General features: G+C 49.8%; 10 protein-coding genes across 10 annotated transcripts; 6 read left to right on the top strand and 4 right to left on the bottom strand.

Annotated features, from left to right (window-relative positions):
- Window positions 1-8: 8 nt before the first annotated feature.
- Window positions 9-1,574, bottom strand: EPUS_03300 (uncharacterized protein; the record flags this gene model as incomplete). The annotated part of the gene is made up of 3 exons (XM_007805123.1): window positions 9-341; window positions 398-637; window positions 975-1,574. The coding sequence occupies 3 exons, from the start codon at window positions 1,572-1,574 to the stop codon at window positions 9-11; spliced, it is 1,173 nt and encodes a 390-aa protein (XP_007803314.1).
- Window positions 1,575-4,392: 2,818 nt separating this feature from the next.
- Window positions 4,393-6,538, bottom strand: EPUS_03299 (uncharacterized protein; the record flags this gene model as incomplete). Its single annotated transcript, XM_007805122.1, has 2 exons — window positions 4,393-4,558; window positions 4,758-6,538. 2 exons carry the CDS (start codon window positions 6,536-6,538, stop codon window positions 4,393-4,395), a joined length of 1,947 nt encoding a protein of 648 aa, XP_007803313.1.
- Window positions 6,539-9,436: 2,898 nt separating this feature from the next.
- On the top strand, window positions 9,437-10,837 carry EPUS_03298 (uncharacterized protein; the record flags this gene model as incomplete). The annotated part of the gene is made up of 3 exons (XM_007805121.1): window positions 9,437-9,452; window positions 9,505-9,681; window positions 9,732-10,837. 3 exons carry the CDS (start codon window positions 9,437-9,439, stop codon window positions 10,835-10,837), a joined length of 1,299 nt encoding a protein of 432 aa, XP_007803312.1.
- Window positions 10,838-11,715: 878 nt separating this feature from the next.
- On the bottom strand, window positions 11,716-13,421 carry EPUS_03297 (T-complex protein 1 subunit delta; the record flags this gene model as incomplete). Its single annotated transcript, XM_007805120.1, has 3 exons — window positions 11,716-13,223; window positions 13,270-13,321; window positions 13,371-13,421. 3 exons carry the CDS (start codon window positions 13,419-13,421, stop codon window positions 11,716-11,718), a joined length of 1,611 nt encoding a protein of 536 aa, XP_007803311.1.
- Window positions 13,422-13,813: 392 nt separating this feature from the next.
- EPUS_03296 (uncharacterized protein) lies at window positions 13,814-15,235 on the top strand (the record flags this gene model as incomplete). Its single annotated transcript, XM_007805119.1, has 3 exons — window positions 13,814-13,908; window positions 13,958-14,072; window positions 14,126-15,235. 3 exons carry the CDS (start codon window positions 13,814-13,816, stop codon window positions 15,233-15,235), a joined length of 1,320 nt encoding a protein of 439 aa, XP_007803310.1.
- A 397-nt stretch (window positions 15,236-15,632) lies between these two features.
- On the top strand, window positions 15,633-17,830 carry EPUS_03295 (uncharacterized protein; the record flags this gene model as incomplete). Its single annotated transcript, XM_007805118.1, has 6 exons — window positions 15,633-15,659; window positions 15,713-15,767; window positions 15,817-15,890; window positions 15,943-16,106; window positions 16,158-17,546; window positions 17,611-17,830. The coding sequence occupies 6 exons, from the start codon at window positions 15,633-15,635 to the stop codon at window positions 17,828-17,830; spliced, it is 1,929 nt and encodes a 642-aa protein (XP_007803309.1).
- A 300-nt stretch (window positions 17,831-18,130) lies between these two features.
- EPUS_03294 (uncharacterized protein) lies at window positions 18,131-19,167 on the bottom strand (the record flags this gene model as incomplete). The annotated part of the gene is made up of 2 exons (XM_007805117.1): window positions 18,131-18,736; window positions 18,787-19,167. The coding sequence occupies 2 exons, from the start codon at window positions 19,165-19,167 to the stop codon at window positions 18,131-18,133; spliced, it is 987 nt and encodes a 328-aa protein (XP_007803308.1).
- A 1,226-nt stretch (window positions 19,168-20,393) lies between these two features.
- On the top strand, window positions 20,394-20,957 carry EPUS_03293 (uncharacterized protein; the record flags this gene model as incomplete). The annotated part of the gene is made up of 1 exon (XM_007805116.1): window positions 20,394-20,957. The coding sequence occupies one exon, from the start codon at window positions 20,394-20,396 to the stop codon at window positions 20,955-20,957; it is 564 nt and encodes a 187-aa protein (XP_007803307.1).
- A 1,118-nt stretch (window positions 20,958-22,075) lies between these two features.
- On the top strand, window positions 22,076-23,113 carry EPUS_03292 (uncharacterized protein; the record flags this gene model as incomplete). Its single annotated transcript, XM_007805115.1, has 3 exons — window positions 22,076-22,296; window positions 22,366-22,462; window positions 22,529-23,113. 3 exons carry the CDS (start codon window positions 22,076-22,078, stop codon window positions 23,111-23,113), a joined length of 903 nt encoding a protein of 300 aa, XP_007803306.1.
- Window positions 23,114-24,116: 1,003 nt separating this feature from the next.
- EPUS_03291 (dipeptidyl-aminopeptidase B) lies at window positions 24,117-26,964 on the top strand (the record flags this gene model as incomplete). The annotated part of the gene is made up of 2 exons (XM_007805114.1): window positions 24,117-26,733; window positions 26,810-26,964. 2 exons carry the CDS (start codon window positions 24,117-24,119, stop codon window positions 26,962-26,964), a joined length of 2,772 nt encoding a protein of 923 aa, XP_007803305.1.
- Window positions 26,965-27,923: the final 959 nt, after the last annotated feature.

The following is a 27,923-nucleotide window of genomic DNA, read 5'->3' as shown; positions in this document are numbered from 1 at the left end:
CAGTAGCATTAATCGCCAGAGCGCTCTATGACGTTGTGTGTAACGTCATCAAAATATTTCAACCCGTCGGAGGAGTTTCTTTCGTATCGATCTATCAAGCCAATCGTCCAATCCTGGAACTTTCGGGCGGAGGGCGGCAAAAACTCTGTGCTTTCTATCAATACGTTCTTCAAAGAGTCGAAAACTGATGCTGGCAGTGGCAGTTCTTCGAAGGAGGCCTGGTGCTCATCAAGGAGCTTCTGCGGATCCTCTGCATTCTGATAGAATATCTTCAGGGCTCTCACGACGAGTTCGGATCTCCGAGAACTCGAATAGCGCATGTCTGGATTAAAGACCCAGATCTATCGCAGAAGGGTTGTCAGTTTCTTTTGACAATGTTGTCTGTGCTCGAGCTCACCAGCAAGCCTTGCTTGGTATCATCATGAGGATGAATAATGAATTTGCGCGCCGCTGACGATCCAATCAGGGAGAGTAATTGCGAGGAGATAAAGATCTCGGGCGGAAAGGATTGCCACTCTGCGGTCGGTGAAGGCCTTAAAGATAGACTGGACTTGTATAACCTCCATCCTTCCGCAGACACATCAATTGCCCCTAGTAAGGCTTTGCAGGTGGCGCAGTGCAGTTCGGAATTGTGTGTCTGTAATGTGTCAGTTCGAATGTACCTACACTTATCCCGCGAGATCCAGCACTGGGGAGAAGTCACGGAGAAACATTGGGGCTGGTTGAAGTTGGAGAAGCTGAGTATCCATCTGCCAAGACAGAAGATGCCGCAGCTCTCGGGATCAGCCAAAATCTTGATCTTGGGCAATTGTATCGGTGGCCTTGACATGAAACCGTCGCCGGTGTGGAAAGGCCTCCTTCTTGTTGCCCATAGAGGTAAGTGACCTGGATAGGGAGTACTTGCGAGGCACCCATTCTGGGAGTGTAAAAGACATAGAACAACGCTGGATAAAATAGTGAATAGTGGGCAGTACCTGTACGTCTTTGCAGCTCTGTTCAGCGAATAAGAAGGATGCAGTATCTACAAAGGCAATGCCAGCAGCTGCTTTCAATTTCGTAGAAGCACCATAACCCTTGGAATCTGCTGCTTGTCGGGCATCCTCTCCCTGACTTGGCTCGATATCTTGTGGTCTGTGACAGTGCCAAATGTCCATCATCTCCGCCCAGTGCTCACTTGGTAGAGCCTTAAATTGTAGCGGTAGCTCATTCGTCAGAATCTCAGTTTTGCAATCACGGCATCGCAGCTGAGTATTAGGACTCAGGTCATTTGCCGCCCATGGCGCTTCGTCGCCAGTTGTGTTCCCAACGCAAGGCATGTTCATGATGTCTGCTAGCTCCAAGCGGACTGACATCTCCTTGCCGCGATCAACGGGAATGCTGACCTCAGCAGTACCGCCAATCTCGGTTGGAAGATAGATACTGGCAGACTCTCCATCGTGAGATACTGTTATGGTCTTCTTGTCCGAGGCAATGTCTATTTTTGTGTGTTCGTTCTTATGTGTCTCCAACGACGCGTAAAGATTTGCCTGTCGGATGTTTGCGAGTACTTCGACGTAAAGGTAGATCATCGGCATGCTGGAGACAATTCGTGCTGGCTCAGCCAGTCGCTTGCAAATCATGAGATGCTGAAGTCGATGGATATTTGGTCTAGGCATTCGGCACCTAAAGAGGTTAGACCGGTACTACGTCCGTCCTACGTTTGTACTACGGCAGGTGTCAAGCTCGTGGATTTGTCCTTTGCAACAAGCTTTGAATCAAGAAAGGATTACAGGCAAATCCTCTTCTCGAATTCTTCTTATTCCAGGAATCTGTCTTTTTGAAAATGCCCACTTCCGCATTGATACTGGTATACAGTGAAAGGATAGTCATTTGATTGCTTTCCAGTCTTGAATCACATTCCTTTCCTTCAGCTAATTTTGTCAAAAATGGACCAATCGGACCACTTTCCAGCGTGCTCAAGGGTCAATTGGTTCAATCGAAACAAACAACAAACAATTAACTGGTCATAAGTTATTAGGAGGACTGCTGTAGCAGCCGGCGGGCATCGGAGACCTTGCTCCGTCTGCGAGTCTTCTCCAATCACAAAGAAACATTATGCTCTGCGAATAACGCCTTCAAAGTGATCATTATCTTCAACCACTTCTCAAACCGAAATCTTCATCCTCTTCACGAAATGCATTGCCCTGAGTTTGGCCTGCTCCAGCTAACATGCAACTGCGCTCATTTTTGGTCATTCTATTTGTCAAGATGCACCATGATGACAAAACTCCGCGGCTATGACTCGTTCACCTAGCTTTTCATCGATGCATCTGCCGGGGGTCCGTATCAGTGTGTAGCTGAACCGGGGGGGGGAAAGCCAGCCTACTTACTCGCACTAGACAACTCAACAGGCATGGCCACATCTATGGCACCTCGTTCCAGGGATGACCCAGACCTCACCACGACCTTCCCGGAGGCACTTTGGGCACCGCACGCCTGCCATCTATTCCACTCATCGTCAGCATTTGATGTGAGCCCTTACAATTATTGAGAAGTTTTGTTTCTAGCAAATCAGAAAAACGCTTGGAAAGCATACCGGAAACATATTGTGTTGAGGCAGAGCTTGAACTTGCTGCTCTGCGGGCACAAGGACACTCATGACTCAAGATAGGTTTTCTTCGCTGGGAGTCGCAAGTTGATCTGTTCCAGGTATGACTGATACTGGTGTATGGTTGGTTTGCTGATGCTCCTGAGAGTTCAAAGGTATTGCTTGAGCTTCCCGCAATCTGAGTGGGAAGGTTCCTATTTATGGTCCAATACGCCTACCGGGAGTTCATGGACAATTTTTCCCATCTCACCTCCCGATGAATCAGCTATCCGCACTCCTGTGGTATGACGCCCAGCTGGAATGCTGTACATGCAGCTTTCCGCCTGGTACTTTGTGTCTGAATGCAGTTATCTATCGGCGCCAGGGTGGCTACGGCCCGCCCTGCTACTCATAAGAGTCTATTCTGCCTGCTTGCCACGGAAATGAATGCGGAATCTCATTCAGATATCAGCAGGTCATCTGAGGTGCAAACTCGACTCGTTGATAGCGTCATCACAACGGCATGGTTCTATTCAGATCACAACTCGACAGACTAATTGAAGTCTATGACAGGACTCAGTCGCTGTAAACAACACAAGTGAGAGCCGGTTAGCAGCCGGGTTGTGCCGCTACGAAGCAAAGTCAGAGCGTTCAAAATTGATTACGGCGGGCATGAAAAGCAATGTGAGCGAGAACTGCAGTGACACTTTCGCTATACGGTTCATATTCTAATGTCCACTTACAATTAGCGTGAAATTTAAGTACTCCTTGTTTTGATGGCAATCAAGGCAAGTAGTCTTCGTTTTACTATTGATTTGGAACTACCGGGCGATTCTGCAATATTCCATCCAGACTCGAAGATTCGGGACCACCGCACTGGTGGTTTCTTGCGGTACAAGGTTTCGTGTTACTTGACAGTTGGCATCAGCAAGCCGTCTACCGAGTATTACAATCCCAGCATCGCTGGCGACCTTGCTCTGCTTCCTTCGGGCAGGGATGGCATAATATTTCTGCGTTTGCTGTTTTGCAGTAAGCTTTTCTGATTTCACTTTACTACTTAGTACCCATTGCAGTCTCTTTCTAGAGGTGCAGTGATCCTGCCCAGTTTCTTGGCGCCGTGCTTATTGACGTTCTAGTGCTAGTAGCATCATGAAGTTTTCCCTCGCTCAATCCCTGGCTATCCACGAAGGCCGTGTCTTCTTATGTGACGTGTCACATTTGAGACGAGGGGACGGGTGGGGGCCAAGTCAGAGGTGCATTATGTGGCTAATATGATGATCGGTCTGAACGGATCCAGTATCGCAGCTTCAATGCCTCTGTTCTACATAGTGTGTTGCGCAAGATGGTCGTCATGAAGTCCATGTACATCGGACCGTGGGGTCCAGAGGTACTGGTTACACGCATCCGCACCTAATCCGGTGACTTTCAAGGGCTACCCTTCGTGTTCTAGCGCCAATAATGATAATCAGCAATAGGTACGTCAAGTCAGCCCAAAAATATGAGCTTGAGCAGTGAGTTCGTTGACGTGCGCTTGGCAACTAGGGATTCTGTCACAACGGAGATCAAACTTAGACCTCTTCTGCTTTCACCCTACAGGAGACTGTCTCCCTGTGAGCAATTAGCACGCTTGTGGATTTGCAGTCACCTCTCTGCATAGGGTCATATATGAGCTAACCTCCTCAACGGTCTGCCGCTCCGTCTTTGCTCATCAGCAAGCATTAAATACCATAAACCCGTGGTCAATTTCAGATGCAGCTTGCCGTACATTTATGTACAAGACGAGGTCCATTAACTCGCATCATGCACGATCTGTCTTGCAACCACGCTTAGGAAAAAACCTTAATGATCCTGACAAGCAAGACACCGGATGATTCCATTCCTTTCTCATCTAGCAGATGAACAAAGCGGTAACCGATTTTCAACCTATCGAGTCTGATGCAGGCCCAGGCTGCCAGAGTGTCCTTGCCGAAATTGTCGTCCTTGACCTTGATTCTGTTAAAAAAACGGCTGTTAGCTCCCGCCAATTGTGCATATCAGGTCTGGGAGAAATCGCCAGCTGGTCTATGCATGCACTGGTTGGATTTTAATTGAAATGGCTTGAAGGAGGCAAACTTGCGCAGTAGAACAGACTGATATTTTTCAACCTCACACATAGTTATTGCTAGGGGTACCAACGAAAGGGCAGACTCACCTAATGAAACTCAATTCTTCAACCACATTCGCCACATTCGAGAATTGGTGCACCTCGCCGCAGAAATCCGGATTGACTCCTTTGCTAGTCTTCGAGACCCACTTTAGTTTCTCGTTATTCCTTGTGGAGTCACCCGGCTTAAATTTTTCACTTCCGTACAGCATATCGCACTTCACATATGGGTGAAATTTCTTGGCCACCTTTTCATCAAAGGGCAATGGCAGATTCTGACCAGCACACAGCTCGATTGTTAAGCTCAAGGTGCGTTTTGGAACGGGTTTCCCGCCATCAGAGTCTTTGATTGTGCCTCGATAGCCTTCTGGTTTCAATACCCAACCCTCTTGTCCCGCAAACATACCTTCATTTAGCATCATACCCTTGTCCCATTTTTGCCAATTCAGAGCCGCCATCTGCACACCCTGACGCCAGAGAAAAAGCGGTTCGAGATTCGAAGAGTTGACCCGCATGCCAGATGGATACGCCCGCATCAGGTAATCTCGATTGTGGGAGAATAATGCATGACCATCACTTTCGTGCATGTCTACAACTTTAGCTTCTGATAGGGAGAAGACATGAGTTGGTATCGATGCTTCTGGCTGATCGAACTGCTTGAAAGTAAAACCGCGTGTGTAGACTCCTAGCTGGCTCAACGCCTGCAGGATCTTTGAGCTTTTCTTCTTCTGCTTTTCACCATCTGTACCGTTCTCGTCGTCGCCTGAAGAAGCTACCTGGTCATTGGGATTGTTAGATTCCTGCCCTGCTGCAGGTGGCGCCCACTTGACCTTGATCAGGATCTTATTGCGTAACTCATCTGGACTCGGCAGGCGTTCGATTTCCTCCTCCGATGCTTTCGAAATGTCTACTAACATCCCTTCCCACGCTTCTTTCATGATATCAATCATGATCTCCTGTTGCTCTAGGCAGGCGTGGACTTCGAGGCTTACTATGAGAGGAAGGTCGGTTGCAACGAACGCAGTTTCTCGAATAGCATTGCAGACAGCACGAAATGAGACCTCTTTCGTGAGTGTGTAGCCGTGAAGAACTCTTGGTTCGGCTTTGTCTTCGGCCATCTTCCACGGTGTAGGCATTTCAGCTGGGGTAGCAGCATTGGCTCTCTGCGGACTTGAGGAAGACCTTCCCCGCCAGGAATTCGACCTCGACCTTGCTCGCTGCTTGATGGTATTAAAGTGGCCTGACACTTTCTTACCCAATCCTGGTTTCCTAGCTGGACTCAGCCTCTGGCTATCCTCCCTTTCACCATCGGAACTACTGGCACTGCTTGCTGATCTCGACTCCCCATCCCAAACATCAATCTCCAGACAGCGACAACCTCGTAATAACACATTCCTGTATGAATCTGTACTTGCTTCGCTATAGAGCTGATTCCCCGTCAGATATGTGTTGTGGCTTGAGCTAATATAGTAGCTCGATATCGGATGGCTCAGATCGTGCTTTTTGGGCGGCCCCATCGCACTCGCAAGGGCGCTGGACATGTATGCCAGGAAGTTGTCAAGGCCGTTGACGGCATGTGGAAAGTATTTTCCAGCATCTGGTGCGTTTTCCTGTTGGATTGTTTGAAGGAGATGTGAGACGGCGCCCTGGTCCAGGCCATGATTCCCGCTGTGGCTACTGTTGCAGAGTCTCTTAAATGCCTTCTCCAGATGTTCGACGACAGCAGGTGTGAAGGAAGTGACTTCGTGCGTGTAAGCTGCGGAGGAGGGTGCACCACCACCGGCCTGGCGAGTAGGCACTATCCTTGGGATCGACGCTGGGGTAGACATCGTCTATACTCACGTGATGCTGCACAAGGAAAAGGAAGCAGCGTGAGAATAAAACCTGCAACTGTCCTGGGCTACAATCAATACCTACCACGCTCTAAGAGCCGCACATTCAGCAGACTTCGTGGTTGAGAGGTTTCACGCGCCGAAGGAAGAGCTGCGCCCACTTTCCAGGTCATAAAACAGCTGAAAGTGGGGTGAAGGAATAGACCAACCTTCACCTCAATGAGTAACAGCTTTGCATGGCTCAAGTCAGCCGCGAAAGAGGATCATGGCCATGGTTATATATACCACCACTACAAGTAGGAGTTAACAAATCCACCCATTGACCTGGGAAACCACCCCAGAGAACCTGACAGCTCCCTAGACTCAAAGTTCAGCTACTTGGACCCTAACTCGGGGATGTTCATAATTCAGCCGCACGTTTTGCCGTCAGCCAAGAAAGCCTTGAAAGCCAAAATCAATTTGAGGTGCATCATTGGATGGCACGTTGATTTCTTGGCGGACTCACCACGTCTCTCTGCCACATATCCATGTAATTCTATCATCAGTCACGCTAAAGGCTTGGTCAATTAGGTTGCAACATTTTCTAGAGCTCAGTGAACTGTAAGCTGCTATCATGGGCAACACCCGCGCACAAGATGAAGCCAAAGTCCGAGGTTGGGGCTTCAGTCACGTGTTCACCTGGACGGATGGACCGTAAGTCTTTCTTCTTCCTTACCCATACTCTTATCTTTTCCCGTTTCCGCCTTCGTTCTTCAGCGCCCTCTTCGCCCTCCCCAACCCTAGTAGGCTCATTTCCGTTCCAGGTACTGCCGTCTTCACTCTCGTGATGGCTTCTTCCTTGCCAACCACAACCATTTCGTCACCCGTTTATTTATACAATCTCACACTCTGCTCCAAACCCCCTTTCACCTCACATGGTTTACAGAAATGCACACTACCCGCCTCACTCCCACAGCGGTCTGACCACCCACCTTATCCGCCGTGGGACACTTACCATCACGTATCCACGGGATGAGCATCCGAAGAAAGAGACGTTTGGAGTAGGAGCGAGGATCGATGTTCCGGCGGGGAAGGAGCATGAAGTCTGGATGGGCGGGGAGGGATGTGAGTATGTTATTGGGGAGTGATGATTGTTGAGGGCAAGGGGGTGGGGGTTGTAAGGGATGAGGAAGGAAAAAGGGCAGGGCATGCGTTACTTGAGGATGATAATGGCTTGCATAGTACAGCATGCTCTTTAATGTAGTTGAACGAGAAATCTGAAATACTAGTATATAGCATCTTGCTCTGCATTGTAACAAGAACAGGGTCTACTGGCAAGGCTTGGTTGACATAAGTAGTATAGTAGTATTCTGATGGTCTATACATGCAATTTGGCCCCACTCAGCAAAATATCTATATCTCTTAGAGTAGAAAAGGGGATCCATAAAAGAAAAAAGTGTCTCTTTTATCACATTTCAAATTGGGAAGGGTGATAGAAATGACTCTGGTGTACGGAGTAGGTCAAAGTTCCTACTATTTCGTCTGTCTTGAAGTCTTGCAACTGTCTAAATATTTGCTGTGTACGGGACGCTCGTTCGTGTACATGAATTTGCCCACTATATCGCAAGGTGGACTCCATGATGTGAATATAAATACCTACCAAAAAAAAGTAAGTTCCCTCGAGCCGGAATCGAGCCGGCGACTTTTTACCAGTTAGTTTAACGAAGTTGTTGAAATTGATGGTTGGACTTACCCTTTCGGTGAAATATTTTCCATTACAGCCGAACGTGATATCCAACTACACCATCAAGGGTTGAGTTGTTGGGAAACTAGACCTTTTTAAAAAATTTTATATTTTTGGAAAGATTGATTTTGGACATGTCCACCACCTTTATATGAGAAGCATCGACTAGTATTTCTATACTGTTCCCAGTGTTTATGACATAAGGGGGTCTACCTGGTCCGAAAGTATGCTTTGTAACCTCTTGATAGGTTCTCCCTGACTTGGCCTGGGCGTAGTTATCCCCTCCGTACCCAAGATGTGTCAATTAGCGCCTTGGCATAAATTCAGTACCCATAAGGTGCCCGGAAAGGTACCTAATATATGCCAAGGCGCTAATTGACACATCTTGGGTACGGAGGGGATACATAGTATGCATCTAACTACTTACCAGGAGAAGGGGTAGCTAAAGATTTGCGCTAAGTGCCATTAGTAGAAATGACAGTCATTCCGTCAAATGACCACCATACTAAGATAATAAAAGAAGCATATTTTGACTAGTTAGTTATACAATAATTATATTTTTAGTAAAATACGTTATCCCCTCCGTGCCCGATGCCTCAATTAGCGCGTTTGGTGAAATTTAAGCTCAAATAAGGTCGCTCACAGGACATCGTCTAACCAGCATTCAATGAATATATTATCAGACAAATCATTTGACAAGTGAGTTAAAGCTTTGCTCTTGAAGACACTTATTCCCGAATATCTATCAAAGGCGTTCGAGCAAGCAAAAGTTGTAGCAACATCGAAATAAGGAGATCGACGACGCTAATTGAGGCATTCTACACCCCTGTTCGGGCACGGAGGGGATAGATAGAAGATTTTATTAGATCATGGACAACTAAGCTGCATATCCTTGTACTCTCTGAGTAATATCACGGTTAGGCTTAATCTAAACGCACTTTGATGGCTCCCTAGCATTATTTTAAGAGCGCCTCGTCCTGCTAAGTAGTGGCCGCTTACGGAATGACGGCGGCGCAAAAGTCATGGCTGATTCCGGAACCATCTCGGTCCTCAGAACAACTCAACACCTAAGTAATTCAATTCCTCCATGAACCAGTTCTAGATCCTATCTTCGATCCTAATGGAGAGTCGACTGGGCCTAGGGTACAGAGGATGTGTCTGCTGTAAGAGCAATGTTCAACAAGCGAGGTATGAATATCACTCTAGTTAGACTAATTCCACGTGCATTGACTTAACCTAGGATACGGTGACAATGGAGTCCTCTACCAACTATCATCGCAGGCGCTTCGAACAGAGCTACAGCGGCGAGACGAAGCGACCGGAAAGCCAGTCTGTGGCTCAGGCGGGAGAACTGGGTCATACAACACTCCTTTGCATGTCGCAGCACTTTTCATAATCCTTATCCTAAGCACCCTCGGTATGCACCCTTCGCTGAATCTGACAGTGCTACACTGACAAGTTGTCTAGCTTGCTCCTTCCCCATCATTGCAAGGCGCTTTCCCAAGCTCCCTATCCCACATCGATTCCTATTCCTCTCAAGACATTTCGGTACCGGCGTTCTGATAGCAACTGCATTCGTCCATCTCCTTCCCACAGCTTTCGTGTCCCTGACAGACCCATGTCTTCCTTACTTCTGGAACGAAGGTTACCCTGCCATGGCTGGTTTTATCGCTATGGCATCCGTGTTTCTCGTGGTCACCATTGAGATGTTCTTTGCTATGAGAGGGGCGAAGCATATGCATGGAAGTGAATGGGACACTTTACCTCCCGAAGACGGGGAGACACAACAGAGACATCGCACACTCGATATTCCATTAGCGGACAGCGTCGATGGCCACCAGAAGCAGCCGCGGAACGGTGGACTAGGGCTGCATGGAAGGAGCGGCTCTCATCAAGGCCTTATGGAAGGTCAAAGCACTTCCAACACACCAAACCCCAATACAGCAGCCGATGAATCCGAATCTGACCTCGATATACTAGACCCAATAGCTGAAGAATCCATCTCCCTCCACGAACCCTCCTCTAGACATCAACAGCACCGCCACAACCCCCAAGACCAACACTCAGCTAACCCGCAAAAACTGCTCCTCCAATGCCTCCTCCTCGAAGCCGGCATCCTGTTTCACAGCATCTTCATCGGCATGGCCCTCTCCGTCAGCACCGGCACCCCTTTCGTTGTCCTCCTCGTTGCCATCTCCTTCCACCAAACCTTCGAAGGTCTCGCCCTGGGCTCCCGCATCTCCGCCCTCATCCCCTCTCTATTCGGCCCCCGCTCCATCAAGCCCTGGCTCATGGCCCTCGCCTACGGTACCACCACCCCCATCGGCCAGGCCATCGGGTTGGGCATGCATAAGCTGTACGATCCGGCGAGCATGATGGGTTTGTTGAGCGTGGGGATCACGAATGCAATCTCCAGTGGTCTGTTGCTATTTGCCGGGTTGGTGGAGTTGCTGGCGGAGGACTTTTTAAGTGATAGGAGTTATGAGGTGCTGAGGGGGAGGAGGAGGATGGAAGCATGTCTCTCGGTTGCGGCCGGGGGGATTTTGATGGCTATCGTAGGCGCTTTTGCATAGATTGGTCGTCTGGGATTGAAGGCCTCCATGGGGTACCTTATATCTATGCAACTCTACATAAAAGGGAGTTCTTTTAAGTATTGGGGTTCTACCGGAACTTCTGCGGCTAGGTTAGAGGATCAACTTTCAACTTTTGAGGCTTCTCATCAGTCAGTTTAGCAAATACCTTCCCCAGCTGCCTTTCCATCCTTCATCTCACGTATCTGTGTAAATCACTCAAACGAATTCCCTCCCGCGTAAAATACGTACCAGGGTGGATCCCTACGCTATTTACTTCTAACTACTAGGCACTCTCACGAAATTTGGTCTAGCAACACAATATATTCGAACCCCTTCACGCCTTCAGCCTCCTGACAGGACATGTGAAATCTTCTCCCTCTCCAAGTTCTGACGCCCTACTCCGACCTTAAGAAACCAGTCAGTACTACTACGTAGGTAGGCAGTACTCGTCCGAGCGTTCCTTATAGCCTACAGTAACCTACTGGGACGTGGATGAAGACGTGTCCCGACCGAGCCTAGTACGACGGACCTGTGGCTTTCAATGCAAGCGTCCGATGACGAGCTGAAGGCATTTGATATATTGTAGCTAAATGATGATAACGACTTGTTAAGTCGGGCCGTTGTGGGAAATATTTTGAGCGTCGTCGTCGTAGCCCCATGTAAATTACAAAATTACCAGAGCTGCCATGTCCACGGTTTTCAGCAGTCCCGTGACTAGTATTCAGGGTGGTTAAGGATCCGAGAGCCTAGCATAAGAGCATCCATACCCAAGGATCAAGGTAGTTACTGGGAGCCCGTCAGGTGCATGTAACCTTGTTCTGGTGGTATCGTATCACCGAATAGCATTGATTTCGGCTTGCCCTTTCTTCATAGCGCTACTACCTCGATAAAGCTATGTCGTCTATCCGTAGAATGACTTTGACGGTCTCGGCAGCCAGCTCAATCGCACTGGTGCTCACAAGCAACGGCTGCAACACCTTCTCATCCGCAATATTCCCCTTGACACCCCCACTTCTTATACTCACACCTGCATTCTTCTCCCCCAGATCATGTCGATGTCTCAAATCCGTGACGAACCTGATGCTGTTCAGACCTGCATTCTCTGCCAGAGTGGTGGGAATGACCTCCATCGCGTCGGCGAAGGCTTTCCAGCAGATTGCTTCGGTGCCGGTTAGTGTTCGGGCGGTCTTCGCGAGGGCGTTTGCAACTTCTATCTCCGGAGCACCACCACCGGCTATGAGGGCTTTCTTTTTGACAAGACAACGCACCACGCAGAGGGCATCGTGGAGGGAGCGTTCTGCTTCATCAAGGATAAGGGAATTGGCGCCTCGGGCTACTATCGAGACTGTCTGGTTTTGTGTGGAGGCAGTTCGGATGCCGGTTACTTTCACGTATCGTGAGCCGGAAGATTGGACCTCTTCAATAAGGTCGGCGCTCCCGAGCTTGTCTTCGGAAAAGGAGTCGATGTTGGCGATTGGTTTGCAGCCTGTACTTCTGCAGATAAATTCTACCTCGTCACGTTCGATGTCTTTGATGGCCATGATCTTGAGTCGGGAGAGGAAGTGGAGAGAGAGATCGTTGACAGCATCGCGAAGGATGGATTTCTGGATTAACAGAACGTTACATTTTGCCTTCTGGATCTTCTTGACCATGTTCAGTAGGTAAGTGCGCTCTTCTTTCAGGATCTTGTCCATCTGTCGGTAGTCATTCACGACTATTTGATTCTCCATATCGGGCTTCGGAGGACTAAGCTGGAACTGTATGAGACCTATCCGCGCCTTCTCGACTCTGGTAGGGCCACCACCGCTCTTAATGACTTGCTGGTTGAGGACAAGACCGTCGATCATCTCTGAATCTTCAATGGTGCCGCCAACTTTTTTGATGATTCGGATGTTTCGTAGATCAACATTTTCTGCTGTCCTCTGGTCGATTGTTTTAAGTACAGAGTCGACAGCAATTGGTGCGAGCAATCCAGAGTGTTGTGATACAATTTTGGAGGAGAGCGAGGTGGATGCGGCTTGTAGAAGAGTGGTTCGATCTGAAAGTGAAATAGGGTGCGACATCTGGTGAAGCGTCTCGACGGCGGCACGTGCTGCTCTTTGAAAAGACTCGGAAATGATTGTTGGATGTATACCTTTGGAGAGCAAGCGATCCGCGGCTCCAAGCAAGCTGCCTGCAATGACCACCACAGATGTTGTTCCGTCCCCAGCTTCCACGTCTTGCGCTGCGCTGAGGTCGACTAGCATCTTTGCAGCGGGATGCATCACGCTCATACTCTTCAGCATGGTATTCCCGTCGTTTGTTATGATTGTCTCCCCCTTGCCAGTCTGTATCATTTTGTCCATGCCTCTGGGGCCTAACGAGGTTCGAATTGCGTCGGCAACAGCTTTGAAAGGTCAGCCACAGGGCAGCATTGGTGGAGCTATACGAACCCCTGGCGGCCATGATATTAGCGGTACGGACTGCCATAGGCTTCTCCTTGTCCTAATATACACTCAGCATCAATAGTCTCTATCAGACGGAGCCTGCCTACCTTGAAGGCTGAGTTGCCCGCATTACCTTGTATTCCGAGTGCGGCCGCCATCCTGAGCGAATAGTATGCCTATACTGCAATCTTCAGTACTGAAGAGAGTGAATTCAGAATGCCCGATCACAATAGCGTAGTACTATAAGCGAGGATTATCGAATGCCCTCCGCATGTTCGACCTCAGGAAATATTTCTTAGGCCGGAAGACCTACGTTGGCCGGCCTTAGCGCGGCATCATAGCTTGTGTCTCGTTACGGACAGACGCCTGGATGTATTCTTACAACCACGCTTTTAAAACATCACTCATCAATACCCTCGCTGTTTTTTACGCCCCATCATAATTCCGTCGACCACATCCTGCGCTGCAGCCTGCTTGACTGTACGCGAAAGAGAAAGGAAACCTAGCGAAGCCCAACGAAAGAGGACCGTCACTCCGATCCTTAGTCAACATGCCCAGCGCAACGGGTCAAAGCTGGGAGAAGTACAAGAAGGAATTTGTGGATGACGAGGAGCCAGAGAAGAAGATCACCCCTCTAACAGATGAGTGCGTCATATCTGCTTGCTCACTGGAACGATTCTCTGATGATCTGTAGGGACATCCAGGTGCTTAAAACCTATGGAGCGGCCCCTTACGCCGCTGCGCTCAAGAGGCTCGAGAAGGAGATCAAGGACAAGCAAACCAGCGTCAACGAGAAGATCGGTGTCAAGGTGATAACCACGACCCTGAATCATGGTGGACACGTCCACTAATCTTTCTTCAGGAATCCGACACAGGACTTGCTCCTCCCCATCTTTGGGACGTCGCAGCGGACAGACAACGAATGTCGGAAGAGCAGCCATTACAAGTCGCACGATGTACCAAGATCATTCAGGACGAAAAAGACAGCGAGAAGAGTAAATATGTCATTAATGTCAAGCAAATTGCCAAGTTCGTGGTCAACCTCGGGGAACGAGTCAGCCCTACAGATATCGAGGAAGGCATGCGGGTAGGAGTCGATCGCAATAAGTACCAGATCTTACTACCGTTGCCGCCGAAGATCGACCCCAGTGTTACTATGATGACAGTTGAAGATAAGCCTGATGTCACCTACGGAGATGTAGGAGGTTGCAAAGAGCAGATTGAAAAGTTGAGGGAGGTTGTTGAAATGCCACTACTCTCGCCGGAACGATTTGTGCATCTTGGGATAGACCCTCCAAAAGGAGCACTTCTCTACGGACCGCCAGGTACTGGTAAAACACTCTGTGCCAGAGCTGTTGCCAATCGAACCGACGCAACCTTCATCCGAGTCATTGGAAGCGAACTTGTGCAGAAGTATGTTGGGGAGGGCGCACGAATGGTACGTGAGTTATTTGAAATGGCACGCACAAAGAAAGCTTGCATAATCTTCTTCGACGAGATCGATGCCATCGGTGGCGCCCGGTTCGATGATGGTGCTGGTGGTGATAACGAGGTGCAAAGGACTATGTTGGAGCTCATTACCCAGCTCGACGGGTTTGACTCGCGTGGCAACATCAAGGTCATGTTCGCTACAAACAGACCATCTACTCTGGACCCAGCCTTGATGAGGCCTGGACGTATAGATCGAAAGATTGAATTCTCGCTGCCTGACTTGGATGGACGAGCCAATATCCTCCGAATCCATGCAAAGAGCATGTCCGTGGAAAGGGACATCCGTTGGGAGCTCATCTCCAGATTGTGCCCGAATGCCACTGGAGCGGAACTGCGAAGTGTCGCAACTGAAGCTGGGATGTTTGCAATCCGAGCAAGAAGGAAAGTCGCCACGGAGAAGGACTTTCTGGCAGCTGTGGACAAGGTCATCAAGGGCAATTTGAAGTTCAACTCGACAGCGACATATATGCAATACAATTAAGCTCGCATGGGTAGCATCAAGGACGGATGGTGACAAGGAGTTGTGGTCAGCTGATGGGGATAGATCTTCGCACGAGTGCATTGCATAATGAGCGTGCTCCTTGTACAATAACAACCACCAAGATAGTACATGCAAAATGAACCTGATCAGATGCCAGCTCTTTTGGAATCGTACCATGGTACGCCGTTAATAAGTCAATGCTGATAGGCTCATTCGGCATCCTCGGCCTGAAGTCCTCCAGTGGGGGATTCGTTGCCTCAAATTATGAGCTAATGGAACATTGTTTTAAGGCATTTCTCGAGGCCTCCACCACGCTTTGGCTGCAGAATTCTTTGCTCAGTCTCTGTATTCCAGAGCACAGTTTCAGCCATAGTCGTTAATTATGAATTCTTCACAGATGCGGAGCCTTGCTCCCATGGCAAAGGTATGGCAATGTTCTGTCATGCGCCCGTTCAATGGCACTGATTCTGCCACCAGCTTTCGCGAAACCTCAGACTATCACGAAGACCATTCTCATCAACAAGACCTGCAGGTATGTCATCGCATGCTGGCCACGTACTGGTCAAGCTGATAGTCGGCAGCTCGAATAATTGCCAGTCAGCCTCTTCGAGCAACAGAAGCCTCTCCCTTTGTTTCGCACAAGTACCCCGTTGTGGTATGCTATACCTGGCACGTCTGTGGTGTGCTCTGAACTGAGTTTGCCTTAGGACCATGAGTATGATGCCGTCGTGGTTGGCGCTGGAGGAGCGGGCCTGCGTGCAGCCTTTGGACTGGCCGAAGCGGGATTCAACACCGCTTGTGTATCCAAACTCTTCCCTACCCGAAGTCACACTGTCGCCGCTCAGGGCGGGATCAATGCTGCGCTTGGGAAGTGAGTGTCTTGAGCAGGCACCATGCTGGCACCTGGCTGACGTCAGTCTAGTATGCACAAGGATGACTGGAAATGGCACATGTACGATACGGTAAAAGGCTCCGACTGGCTGGGTGACCAAGATGCAATTCATTATATGACGAGGGAAGCACCACAGTCCGTTATCGAACTTGAAAGCTATGGATGTCCGTTCTCCCGAACAGAGGATGGCAAGATCTACCAGAGAGCTTTCGGCGGACAAACACAGAATTACGGCAAATCTGGTCAAGCATACCGATGTTGTGCTGCAGCAGACAGGACAGGTCATGCAATGCTACACACGCTCTACGGTCGATCGCTCGCGTACAACACCAATTACTTTATCGAGTACTTTGCAATGGATCTGTTGATGGAGGACGGCGAATGTAAGGGTGTCATCGCTTATAACCAAGAGGACGGGACGCTGCACAGATTCAGGGCACACAACACAGTGCTGGCTACTGGAGGCTACGGAAGGGCATATTTCAGCTGTACGTCTGCCCACACATGCACAGGTGATGGCATGGCAATGGTTGCTCGTGCTGGGCTGCCGAATCAGGATCTGGAATTCGTTCAATTTCATCCTACTGGTATCTACGGAGCTGGTTGCTTGATTACCGAAGGCTCGCGGGGTGAGGGTGGGTATCTCCTGAACTCCGAAGGCGAGCGATTTATGGAAAGATACGCACCCACAGCTAAGGATCTTGCATCGAGAGATGTCGTATCACGTTCGATGACCATGGAAATTCGAGAAGGTCGAGGTGTCGGACCAGACAAGGACCATATCTATCTACAATTAAGTCACCTGCCTGCTGAGGTCCTACACGAACGTCTTCCGGGTATCTCCGAGACTGCCTCCATCTTCGCCGGTGTCGATGTCCGCAAGCAGCCTATTCCCGTTATCCCAACCGTGCACTACAACATGGGCGGTATCCCCACCAAATACACTGGCGAGGTCTTAACGGTAGATGAGTCCGGCAAAGACAAAGTCGTTCCAGGCCTATTTGCCTGTGGCGAAGCAGCTTGCGTGTCGGTGCATGGAGCTAACCGCCTCGGCGCGAACTCACTGCTCGACTTGATCGTATTCGGTCGAGCCGTATCACACACGATTCGAGACAACTTCGATCCAGGTCGGCCTCATTCCGACATCAGCGCTGATGCGGGAAGTGAGTCCATCAACGTACTGGACCAAGTACGAACCGCCAATGGTCCGAAGACCACAAGCGATATCCGATCCCAAATGCAAAAAGTCATGCAGACCGATGTCAGCGTATTCAGGACACAGGGCTCACTAGACGCCGGGGTAAAGGAAATCGACAAAGTGGACAAACTCTTCGAGCAGGTCGGTACCAAAGACAGGAGTATGATCTGGAACACCGACCTAGTCGAAACCCTAGAGCTAAGAAATCTTCTCACTTGCGCGTATGCTTCCCATCCCTCTCCTCCCAGCCCCCAGGCAACAAATCACTGACTTATATACATACAGAACACAAACCGCCGTAGCAGCCGCCAACCGCCAGGAATCCCGCGGCGCACACGCCCGAGAAGATTTCCCCGAACGAAACGATGACGAGTGGATGAAACACACCCTCACCTTCCAGAAGAAACCGCATGGCAAGGTGGACCTGGGCTATCGCAGTGTGGTGGGAACGACGTTGGATGAGAGTGAATGCAAGCCTGTGCTGCCCTTTAAGAGAACTTACTAGGGTACTAAACAGGTCACGTTGGAGCGGGCAGGGAGTAGATATTCTGAGTTATTGCTTTTAGGCATCTACCGCATGTGGTACGGAGTATTGCTTGCTCTGCGCGCTACTGGGTTAGGTGATGGCTAGGGTAGAGGGGGCACTTTAGGCACGCGAGAGAAAATATATCCATGTACTACACGTCCTGCACTCGATCTTGAGCTCCCACGTTACAGAGTATGTGTGTGGCAACCTAATGTGGAATGTTGTATACTATGTTTTCTTCTTGAACAGTAGATGCACGGTTCCTCTGTTTTCCACCAACTACATTGTTACGGTCGCAGAGCCCCGAGTCGCACAGGGGGGAACCACCATCACTAGCCTACGATGCCTTAAGGAACCATCAAACAGGCACCATGACGGGGCACATGGTGCCGGCGCCACCATCGACCACGAGGTTCTGGCCGGTGATGTAGCTGCTGAAGCCGCTGGCGCCAGGAAGCCGGCGACCTTGGCGACCTCGGCGGGATGGCCGGCCCTCTCGAGGCCGATATTGGCCTTCTGCACGTCGACGCTCTGCAGATCGGCGGGCGGGAGCTGGGCGTTCATGGCGCGCGTGTCGAGCGCCTTGAGATCGACGCCGACGTCGATCTGGCCGGGGCTGATGCAGTTGATGCGCACGCCGGTGCCCTTGAGGACGGCGACGCCGGCGCGCACCACGCCGAGGGCGGCGTGCGACGACATGGTGAAGCAGGGGCCCCAGCAGCCGCCGTAGGTGCTGGCGGTGCTGCTGACCACGATGATGCTGCCGTACTCGCGGTCCTTGGGCGCGGCGTTGGCGTAGTTGCCCTTGGGCGTCGTCTTGGCCATGGCGGGCGGCGCGTATTTGAGCGCGAAGAAGGGCGCCATCGAGTTGGCTTCGAAGCACTTCTGGAGGTCTTGCGGCGTGGTCGCCTCGATGGACGGCGGGCCCAGCACACGTCGAGCCGGCCCCAGGCGTTGAGCGCTTCGTCGAGCAGGGTCAGCGTGTCGGATTCGGACGAGATGGAGTACGGGTAGTCGATGATCTTCGTGTTCGGGTAGAGCTTCGAGAGCGAGTCGGACAGGCCGGAGGATTGGTCCGTCTGCGTGCACGTGTAGATGCAGGCTGCGCCGTGGGCTGTTGGGGAGAAAGGAAAGAAAGATGTGAGTTTATTTGGAGCTTTTGAGGCTTGGGATGGGGTGGAGATAGTACCTGCGAGTTCTGTTGCGATGGCTTGGCCTATGGGTTGATTGGCCGAGGTGACCACGCAGACGAAACCGTACAGCTTCCCGTCAGACCTGTAGGGAGAGAAATACTCGGATTCGGATTCCATGACCATGCTGAGGAGCACAAGGGATGCAGAGAGGATGACTTGCACACGAGGGAGAGTGAGAAGAAGAATAGGAAAGAAGTGTAAGAGAGTGTTTGGGGAGAAGAGTTTGTTCAATGAAGCCGAGTGCCCAGGTCAGCAATGCTCTAGGTCGTCAACCGGAATGGTTCAGGGCGGCTCCATAGCAATCCAGAGATCTCGGAGCCTACCAGCATTGACAGAGCCAATCATGCTGGAGAGATCAGCCATCGAGATAAGATGAGTGCTGCCAGAAAATGTAGGTCGAGGCAGGAGACTTGCTGGGGGATTTTCGTCTCCGCGGTCCACTCTAGGTGGTGGATGCTCCAGGGCAGAGCCCGCTAACTAATAATGGTGGTTGGTGGTCCGATAAGGAGCTGCTTATCGGCCTCGGCTTCAACCTCTCCACTCATAAAAGACATATTTAAAATCTCCTTTCTTGCAGTAGCAGCAGATCTCCTCTTCGAAAACGTGTCGACAAAATCCAGAACATGGGCTCCCCGTTTCTGCTGTGGCGTCGAAATGCTAGAACATCAGAACATTCTAAGAATGACAAAGGTGTTATGACCGCCGAGCCCTGCGCACGATATGAGGGCCAGGAGGACTCTGGTAGATCATTCTCTTGTTTGGCAGCTTCCTTGTTTGGCAGCTGCCTTGTTTGATAGCTGCCTTGTTTGGGCAGCTACCACGAAGGTTCTACGTTCTTCTATGGCACAAACGCCTCTTAGTATTTAGATCTCTCTTCTCTCTAGATAGATTCTAGTTCTCTGCGCTCAATAAGTCATTCCACTGACACCCTGCTGTTCTATTGCCCTTGCACTCCCCTGAGATCCTAACAAAAGGGCGGCGATGATATTCAAGTGCACATTTAGCCCCTTCAGTAAAGCAATCTTGTAGGCTCCGGGATACGGAGTACATATTGCGGTGTTAGAGGAAGAAGAGTATTTCTCTGCGATATGACAAGACTCATAATTTCATAGCTTCATTCAATAACGTCTCCAGAAATTATCTTCGTCAAAAAGCTATTGCCTACTCTAGGATTCGAGGATTTCTTGATTACTAATTGAGGCAAATGACTTAACGACGATTTGCCAATCATCTTACCGTGACATCTGGGATCACTACACTGCCCAACATAGGGTAGCATACTCCCAAGCTTGGACATTTTCTCTGATGTATACCGCGAAGAAGGACTGACAACCTCTAGCCGCGCGTGTATGGGTTTCGAGGACCTCTACGAGGAGGAGGTGGTGGTGATGGGGTATAAAGAAGCAGTAGCTGGTGCCGTCGCTCCTGGGCTAGCTGTTCCAGTTGTTGTTTTACCTGTTGCAAATACTGCTGGTATTGCTCTGTTTGCTGTTGGTCCTGTTCTATTAGCTGTTGCTCTTGCGCAACCTGTTGCTCTGGTGGTAGCAGAGACAGATCGTACAGTCGCTGTTGCCACTGTAGACCAACCTGCTCAAACTGTTGCGTTCGCTGTGACATCTGCCGTACTATTTCTTGTTGCTGTTGCAGCCGCTCTATTATTTGCTGATACGCTTGTGGAACGGAAGAGCTTGGTGGTAGGCGTCGGGGAGGCGGACGAGGCCGTGGCGGCTGTTGCCGCGGTCGCCCAGAGGAAGGGGGGCCTTGTGGTGGAGGCTGAGAACGACGAGATTGTGGCTGCTGCTGCTGCTGCTGCTGCTGCCGTCCAGAGGAAGAAGGGCCTTGTGGTGGAGGCTGAGAAGGGTCACGATCCATTATGTCGCAGACGTAAAACAAGCACAAAGACAGTTGAGTGAAATAGTTCGGAGCAGTGGACGATTTTCTTTTGAGTGTGTCTGGATATTTATATCTTGAGTGTAATCATTAGGAGAAGATCTGGTTTGGATTAGATGCTGCGATGATACGTCGCGTGGTGCAACATATAAGGGAAGAGTTCATTCGGAGCCATCTCCTACTCGAGTATTGCAAGAGCAGTTTCAACCAGTGTAGCTTGAAGCATAGATTGTTCTTATGCCACCTGCAGGCCATTGTGTCCCATCAATTAGGTAGTGTGATTCTGAATCATAAAACTCTTCAGATAGAAGATGGAAAACTTTGTTGACATTTTGCATGAAACTAACTTAATGGGAAAGCTGGGAAACAGTAAATAGTCACCATTTTATATTTTCAGGCTATGAAAATCTCAACGCCAGTTGGCCCAAAACAGAGATCTCCCAGGCGGGCTAGCATGGTTGATCCCGTAGAAGGACGATGGCCGAGGGACGACTACCCGAATGTGCCAATGGCAGGAGCAAGGTTCCTGTTCATAAATCACTCGTACTGCGATCGACTCTTAAGAGAAATGAATGCTTTAATGTTCAGCCTGCCGTGCACATCTGAAGCGTTTCCCAGCCTAGGTAGTTGAACTAAACGTCAAGAAGTGGTTTGGCAGATCCTTCCAAATCCCATCCTGTGTCTGCTGGCACCGAGATGATCTAACATGTCCTCGTGAGTAAAAGATAGGTGCAAATCAACAATATAGGTCGGTCACTCACTACTATTAGTGTGGTTAGGTGGCCAGACCAACTCAGGAGTGTTTTTGTTGTACGCTTAGCCACCTACCTCGAGTTACGATAACTAAAAGCATCAACTCCATATGCTGTATTATAAGAACATTATGTAGGCGCATGGACCTACAGTGGCTATCATTATCCCCTCATCCCCTTGGCTAGCTAGAGTAGAGGTGCTGAGACGTCATCATCTGCACGTTGAATCGTGATATCACTCCTTTGGTGATTTTGATGCATACATGTTAACTCGCCAACTCAAATTTCTTACCATGTTACATCGTCTGCTCTTTCGTTCTGCTGTTGTAAGATCTTCCTTTTCATCTATTGTTCTCAAATCTTCCTGTACTACTGTGACTGCTCGTGCCATGTCTACCCAGGCTCGAACCAACGACGACCTGAAGGCTTCGAAGCTCTTCGACGTCTCTCACATCACAGCTCTGGTCACAGGCGGCGGTACTGGGATTGGATTGATGATCACTCAGGCGTTGGTCAGCAATGGCGCCAAAGTGTACATCACGGGCCGAAGAGAAGAGGCGTTGGAAAACGTGGTAAAGCAATATGACACGGGACCCGGAAAGGTCGTTGCGTAAGCAACCCTCCACGAACCGTAATGGGAATGCAGAGGACTCCAGTAGCTTATCTCAATAACATTCAGGCTTCCAGGAGACATCACTCAAAAATCAGAAATCACCCGTCTAGCTAAGGAAGTTGGCGACCAAGAGCCAAGTGGAATACATCTGCTGGTCAACAATGTGCGCGCAGCCTCTGATGCCGGCGCAGGCTTCTTCACACGGAGTCAACTGACTCAATTTAAATAGGCCGGCATAGCTCGTGATGACCCCACCAAATATTCCAGTCAAGGTCAACCCGACATGAAATCTGCCAGCGCCATTTCAGAACACCTCCTCCAGTCTGAATTTGACAACTGGTCTTCCACCTTCGAAACTAACGTGACTGCACAATACTTCATGTCCGCTGCTTTTGTTCCTCTCCTCTCGCGCGCCAATGAAAACACAAAAGGTTATGTTTCCTCCATCGTCAACGTTGCCTCTATCTCCGGAGTTATGAAGGGCAGTTCAGGAGGCCAATTCGCCTATGCAGCTAGCAAGGCTGCTTTCATCCACTTGACGCGCATGCTGGCAACGACGCTCACGGAGACGAAAATCCGAGTGAACTGTATTGCGCCCGGCCTGTTTCCGAGCGAGATGACAACGGGAGAGAGTGATGACAAGCAGAAGAGTCAGATTGATAAGAAGCTGAGCAATCCTGCTGGAAGACCGGGAAATGATGCCGATATGGCGGCTTGCATTTTGTACCTTGCAGGTCCTGGCGGGTTGTTCTTGAACTCACAGGTGATCTATCCGGACGGAGGGAATATACTTGTGCAGCCCGCTGCGACGTAGGTGTCTGCAAATATATTGGTTTCGGCAAAGACAATGGAATGATCAACCTGGCCACATCCAGTGCTGCTTGCAGGTAGATGGTTTGTCCAGAATCTGTAATTCTGTCATCGGAGCCAACTAGTTAGATATGCCTGATCAACCGGATTAGGCATATCGCAACTGTGAAGAAGCAATAGGCGAAAGATTGTAGTGGCAGTAAGCCAGCCGAGGAAGATGTGTCAGGTCGTCGTCATAATCACCATCACCATCATCCTGGCTAGGTGTTGGTTAGTAACATGGGAACCCTGAAGATCCTGAGCCTGGAGACGAGCATCAATCCATAGATCCTGATCATAGCGCCCACCACAAAGCATCGCATTGTTTCGAAATCTGCATCAGACTGGGGGCAAAGATCGTGGCCGATTGCGTCAGAACCGAATATAGCTCAATTTCGCAGGTCGAGAAGCTATACTGTGACAGAAGGTGGTTGAAAGACTTACAGGGAGTACGCAGGCAGATCTAGCTGTCGGAATAACTACGTAGTAAGTCAGATTTGATCTATTTCGGTTTGATCCTGGACAACGCTCGCAATAATAGCAGTACTTGAGAAATTGCATCTTCGGACACGTTCTGCCATCATTATTGACAGAACAGCCGCTGTGAAGAGGAGCTTTCTCCCTCGATCCCGCATTTGTACCTCAATAGCCGGACTGCTAGTTAGTCGTCAAGGCATGATGGCACAAGTCGTGGCCGTTGGAATGCCGCATGGTCGTACCAAAGCGGCCATAATTTTTGCTACCAGCTGGCCGCAACCAAGTCTTAACCGGAAACTGAAAGCAGCCTTGGCAGCAGCTTGACTCGACCGCGCAAAAGGAGTTCTGAAGATATTAACAACTGCCTTTCGCCGTCGTGCTCCACTCCCAGCGTGCCGCAAAACCCTGCTGTAAATTACTAGTGCTGGTCAAATCCATGAGCACCCGAGTGTGCTCCAGGCGGAGGAAGCGAGTCGCGGAATAGGAGCAAGATGGGAAACGAGCTGGATGGTAATGCGGAGGAAACAGAACCTCTCACCAAGAAGGAATCTTCAACCACGCCGTCTGAACGCCACTCACAAGATTCCCTGACCTCCATCTCTACGACGTCTCTCGTCCTCGAGCAACTGAATACCACTTCACACCAACATGGCGGTGTGCGTAAGGGCAAGCCGACCCATGACTTTGAATACAGAGACAATGAGGAGGACATCGAGGCACCAAGATTTATGCGCCCTGCGGGCAAGCCTCTTTCGAGAGGAACTAAACGTATTATCTGGTTGGTCGTGGTGATTGCCGTTGCGGGTTGGGCTCTTGCCCTCGGTTCATTCTTGGTCAATGGCACCTACAAACACGCTTCAAAGCTGGCATATGACCACGAAACACCGTCCAAAAGCTCCGGAAGGAAAGTCACATTGGATCAGGTGATGAGTGGACAGTGGTACCCTCATCGTCAGGAAATTTCGTGGATCCGAGGTGCAGACGGTGAGGATGGGTTGCTGCTGGAAAAAAATCAGCCTGGCAAGGACTATCTTGTGGTGGAAGATGTGAGAAGTCGGCGTGGGGACTCCAATGCAATTGCCAGCAAGACGCTTGTACGGATGGGAGCTTTCGAAGTCAATGGCAAGAATATCTCTCCGGATCAAGTCTGGCCCAGTCCGGATCTGAAGTCTGTCTTGGTCATGTCGGGGTTTCAAAAAAACTGGCGACACTCTTTCACTGGTTATTATTGGATATTTGATGTGGAGACACAAGGAGGCCAACCCTTGGATCCTCTTCACCCGGATGCTCGGATCCAGCTTGCTTCATGGTCACCCACTTCAGATGCAGTCGTCTTCACAAGGGACAATAATATGTTTATCAGAAGTCTGGTGTCTGGAGAGGTAAAACAAATCACCACAGATGGTGGTGAACAGCTATTCTACGGTGCCCCAGACTGGGTGTATGAGGAAGAAGTGTATCAGACCAATAGCGTAACATGGTGGGCCAAAGATGGCAAGTATATTGCTTACCTCCGCACCAACGAGTCAGATGTGCCCGAGTATCCTGTCCAGTACTTCCTGTCTAGACCCAGTGGAGAGAAACCTGCTCCGGGCCTTGAGAATTATCCCGAAGTGCGCCACATCAAATACCCCAAAGCTGGCGCCCCTAATCCTACGGTTGACCTAGAATTCTACGATGTCGAAAGGGACCAGGTCTTCTCGGTGGATATTGCGGGAGGATTTGCTGATGACAATCGTCTGATCACTGAAATTGTATGGGCCGCTTCGAACCAGGTACTCGTCCGGGAGACAAATCGAGAGAGTGACACGGTCCGAATCGTCCTCATAGACGTCAAAAGTAGGACTGGAAAGGTTGTAAGAACGCAAGATGTGGCAGGCTTGGATGGAGGTTGGGTAGAACCTTCACAGACTACTGCGTTCGTGCCAGCTGATCCAGCGAATGGGCGACCGCATGATGGCTATATTGACACCGTTATCTACAACAACTATGATCACCTGGGATACTTCTCTCCTCTCGATGCTTCTGAGCCAACCATGCTGACCGAGGGTGATTGGGAAGTCGTGGAAGCACCTTCAGCGATTGACCTCGAGAACAACCTGGTCTACTTTCAAGCCACGAAACAAGCTCCGACCCAACGACATATCTATTCAGTCCACTTGGACGGCACCAACCTCACAGCAGTCGTACCAGACGATAAATCTGCCTACTACTCAGCGTCTTTCTCTACGGGCGCGGGCTATGCTCTGATTACTTATCAAGGCCCTGGCATCCCCAAGCAAGAACTTATCAGCACCCCATCCAACGAGCAGGCATATCAAGAAACCGTTGAGCAAAATTCCGACCTCGCCAAAATGGCTGCCGAGCACGAACTTCCCCACGAAATCTACCAAAACGTAACCATCGACAATTTTACCTTGCAAGTGGTGGAAATCCGCCCTCCACATTTTGACGAAAACAAGCAGTATCCCGTCCTCTTTCACCTCTACGGTGGTCCCAACTCCCAATCCGTCGACCGAAATTTCAATGTCGACTTCCAATCCTACGTCGCGTCCAGCCTGGGCTATATCGTCGTGACTGTCGACGGCCGAGGCACCGGCTACATTGGCCGCCAAGCGCGCTGCATCATCCGCGACGACATCGGTAAATACGAAGCGCGCGATCAAATCGAGACGGCCAAGATGTGGGCGGCCAAGAAATATGTTGACGCAGAGCGAATGGCAATCTGGGGCTGGAGTTACGGCGGCTTCATGCCCTTGAAACCCCTGGAAGCCGATGGCGGGCGAACATTTAAATATGGCATGGCTGTTGCGCCTGTCACTGACTGGCGCTTTTATGATTCTGTATACACCGAACGGTATATGCACACACCGCAACATAACGCTCAGGGTTATGACTCGTCAGCCATCAGCAACATGACCGCCCTGTCCCAAAATGTACGATTTTTGGTCATGCATGGCATCGCAGACGATAACGTGCACATGCAGAGCACTTTAACATTGATCGATAAATTGGATTTGGCCAGTGTGGAGAATTATGATGTTCACGTCTTTCCGGATTCGGATCACAGTATCCGATTTCATAATGCGAATCGTATGGTCTATGAGCGTAAGCATTGCCGTCTTTACTTTCCCTCGCAAAGCTCCCACGGACTCTCTGGGTTGAAGCTAACAAATATGTATAGGATTGAGTAATTGGCTGATCAATGCATTCAATGGCGAGTGGTTGAAGACCGAGGACCCGACCCCAGCCCAAAGAGATGGAGTTGATGGTAAAAGAGGGAGAAGCGAGTTCAAGAGAGCATTGGAAAGGGAAAACCTGCTGCTTTTGCCTGACTGATCCGTGTGTGCACGTATGAAGCATACATGTTATGCAGTGAATATAAATCGGGGTGGGGAGGGGGTTAAGGAGAACCGCATTATATTTGGTGGCGTTAAATAGAGCGAGAACCACTGCATGGCTCTAAAGGGTGCTCAAAATGGACTGGGTGGGTATGATATTTGAGTTGTCAGGCCAAGCAGGGGTTTGGGGTTGTACTTCTGGTTGTACTTCTGATTGTACTTCTGGTTGTGGCCTGGCGTAGGTTTAGCGGTCTGATTGGCTTACTCAGACCAGCGAGGAAGAGTGCTTGCGTGCGATGTCTTCTTTCTGATCTCATCCTTCTTCTAATCTTTTGTTCTGACCTCCTTTCCTCTTCTGACTTCATCCCTCTTTCTGTTCTCTTGCCTCTTATAATCTCTTTCCTATTTCGACCTCTTTCCCTTTTTGACTTTTTCCTTCTCCATCCCGACGTACGTAGATCCAAAACAAAACCAAAACAAACATATTCCTGAAGTTCTTTTTGGTTAGAAGGAAAGAAGAAAACGAAAAAGCTGGGGATATGAGCGCCGCGTCTCAATACCGATATGATCTCCCCCCCCTTTTACCGCCTCCGATCTCTCCCTCCGCCTTTGCTCTGCTGGTTCTTGTGATTTGGATTTGACAGATTTGGTGGCACTGATGGCATGGACGGTGGACTGGTTAGATAGGGGGGAAAATCAAATCGCCTGGTTTGTCGACGCGGGGATGTGGTTGTTTAGGTAGGTAGGTAGGTAGGTAGGTCTGTGCTTGTATATGTTACAACTTACGTGCGTATTTGCTGAGAAAATCGCAAGGGAGACGAAGAAGAGCCAAAAATACACAAAGAAAGAAAAGGGAAATATGATTTTTTTTCTCCCTTGGGAAGTTTTTCAGGGGGGACGATATTTCTCCCTCTTCGTCACCATGCGCGGTCATTTCCTTTTTTTTTTTTTTTTTCT

The sequence above is a fragment of the Endocarpon pusillum genome (assembly GCF_000464535.1).
Source record: "Endocarpon pusillum Z07020 unplaced genomic scaffold scaffold4044, whole genome shotgun sequence".
NCBI lineage: Eukaryota > Fungi > Ascomycota > Eurotiomycetes > Verrucariales > Verrucariaceae > Endocarpon > Endocarpon pusillum.
Note: the sequence above shows the minus strand (reverse complement) of the source record. Positions and strands in the feature narration are given on the sequence as shown.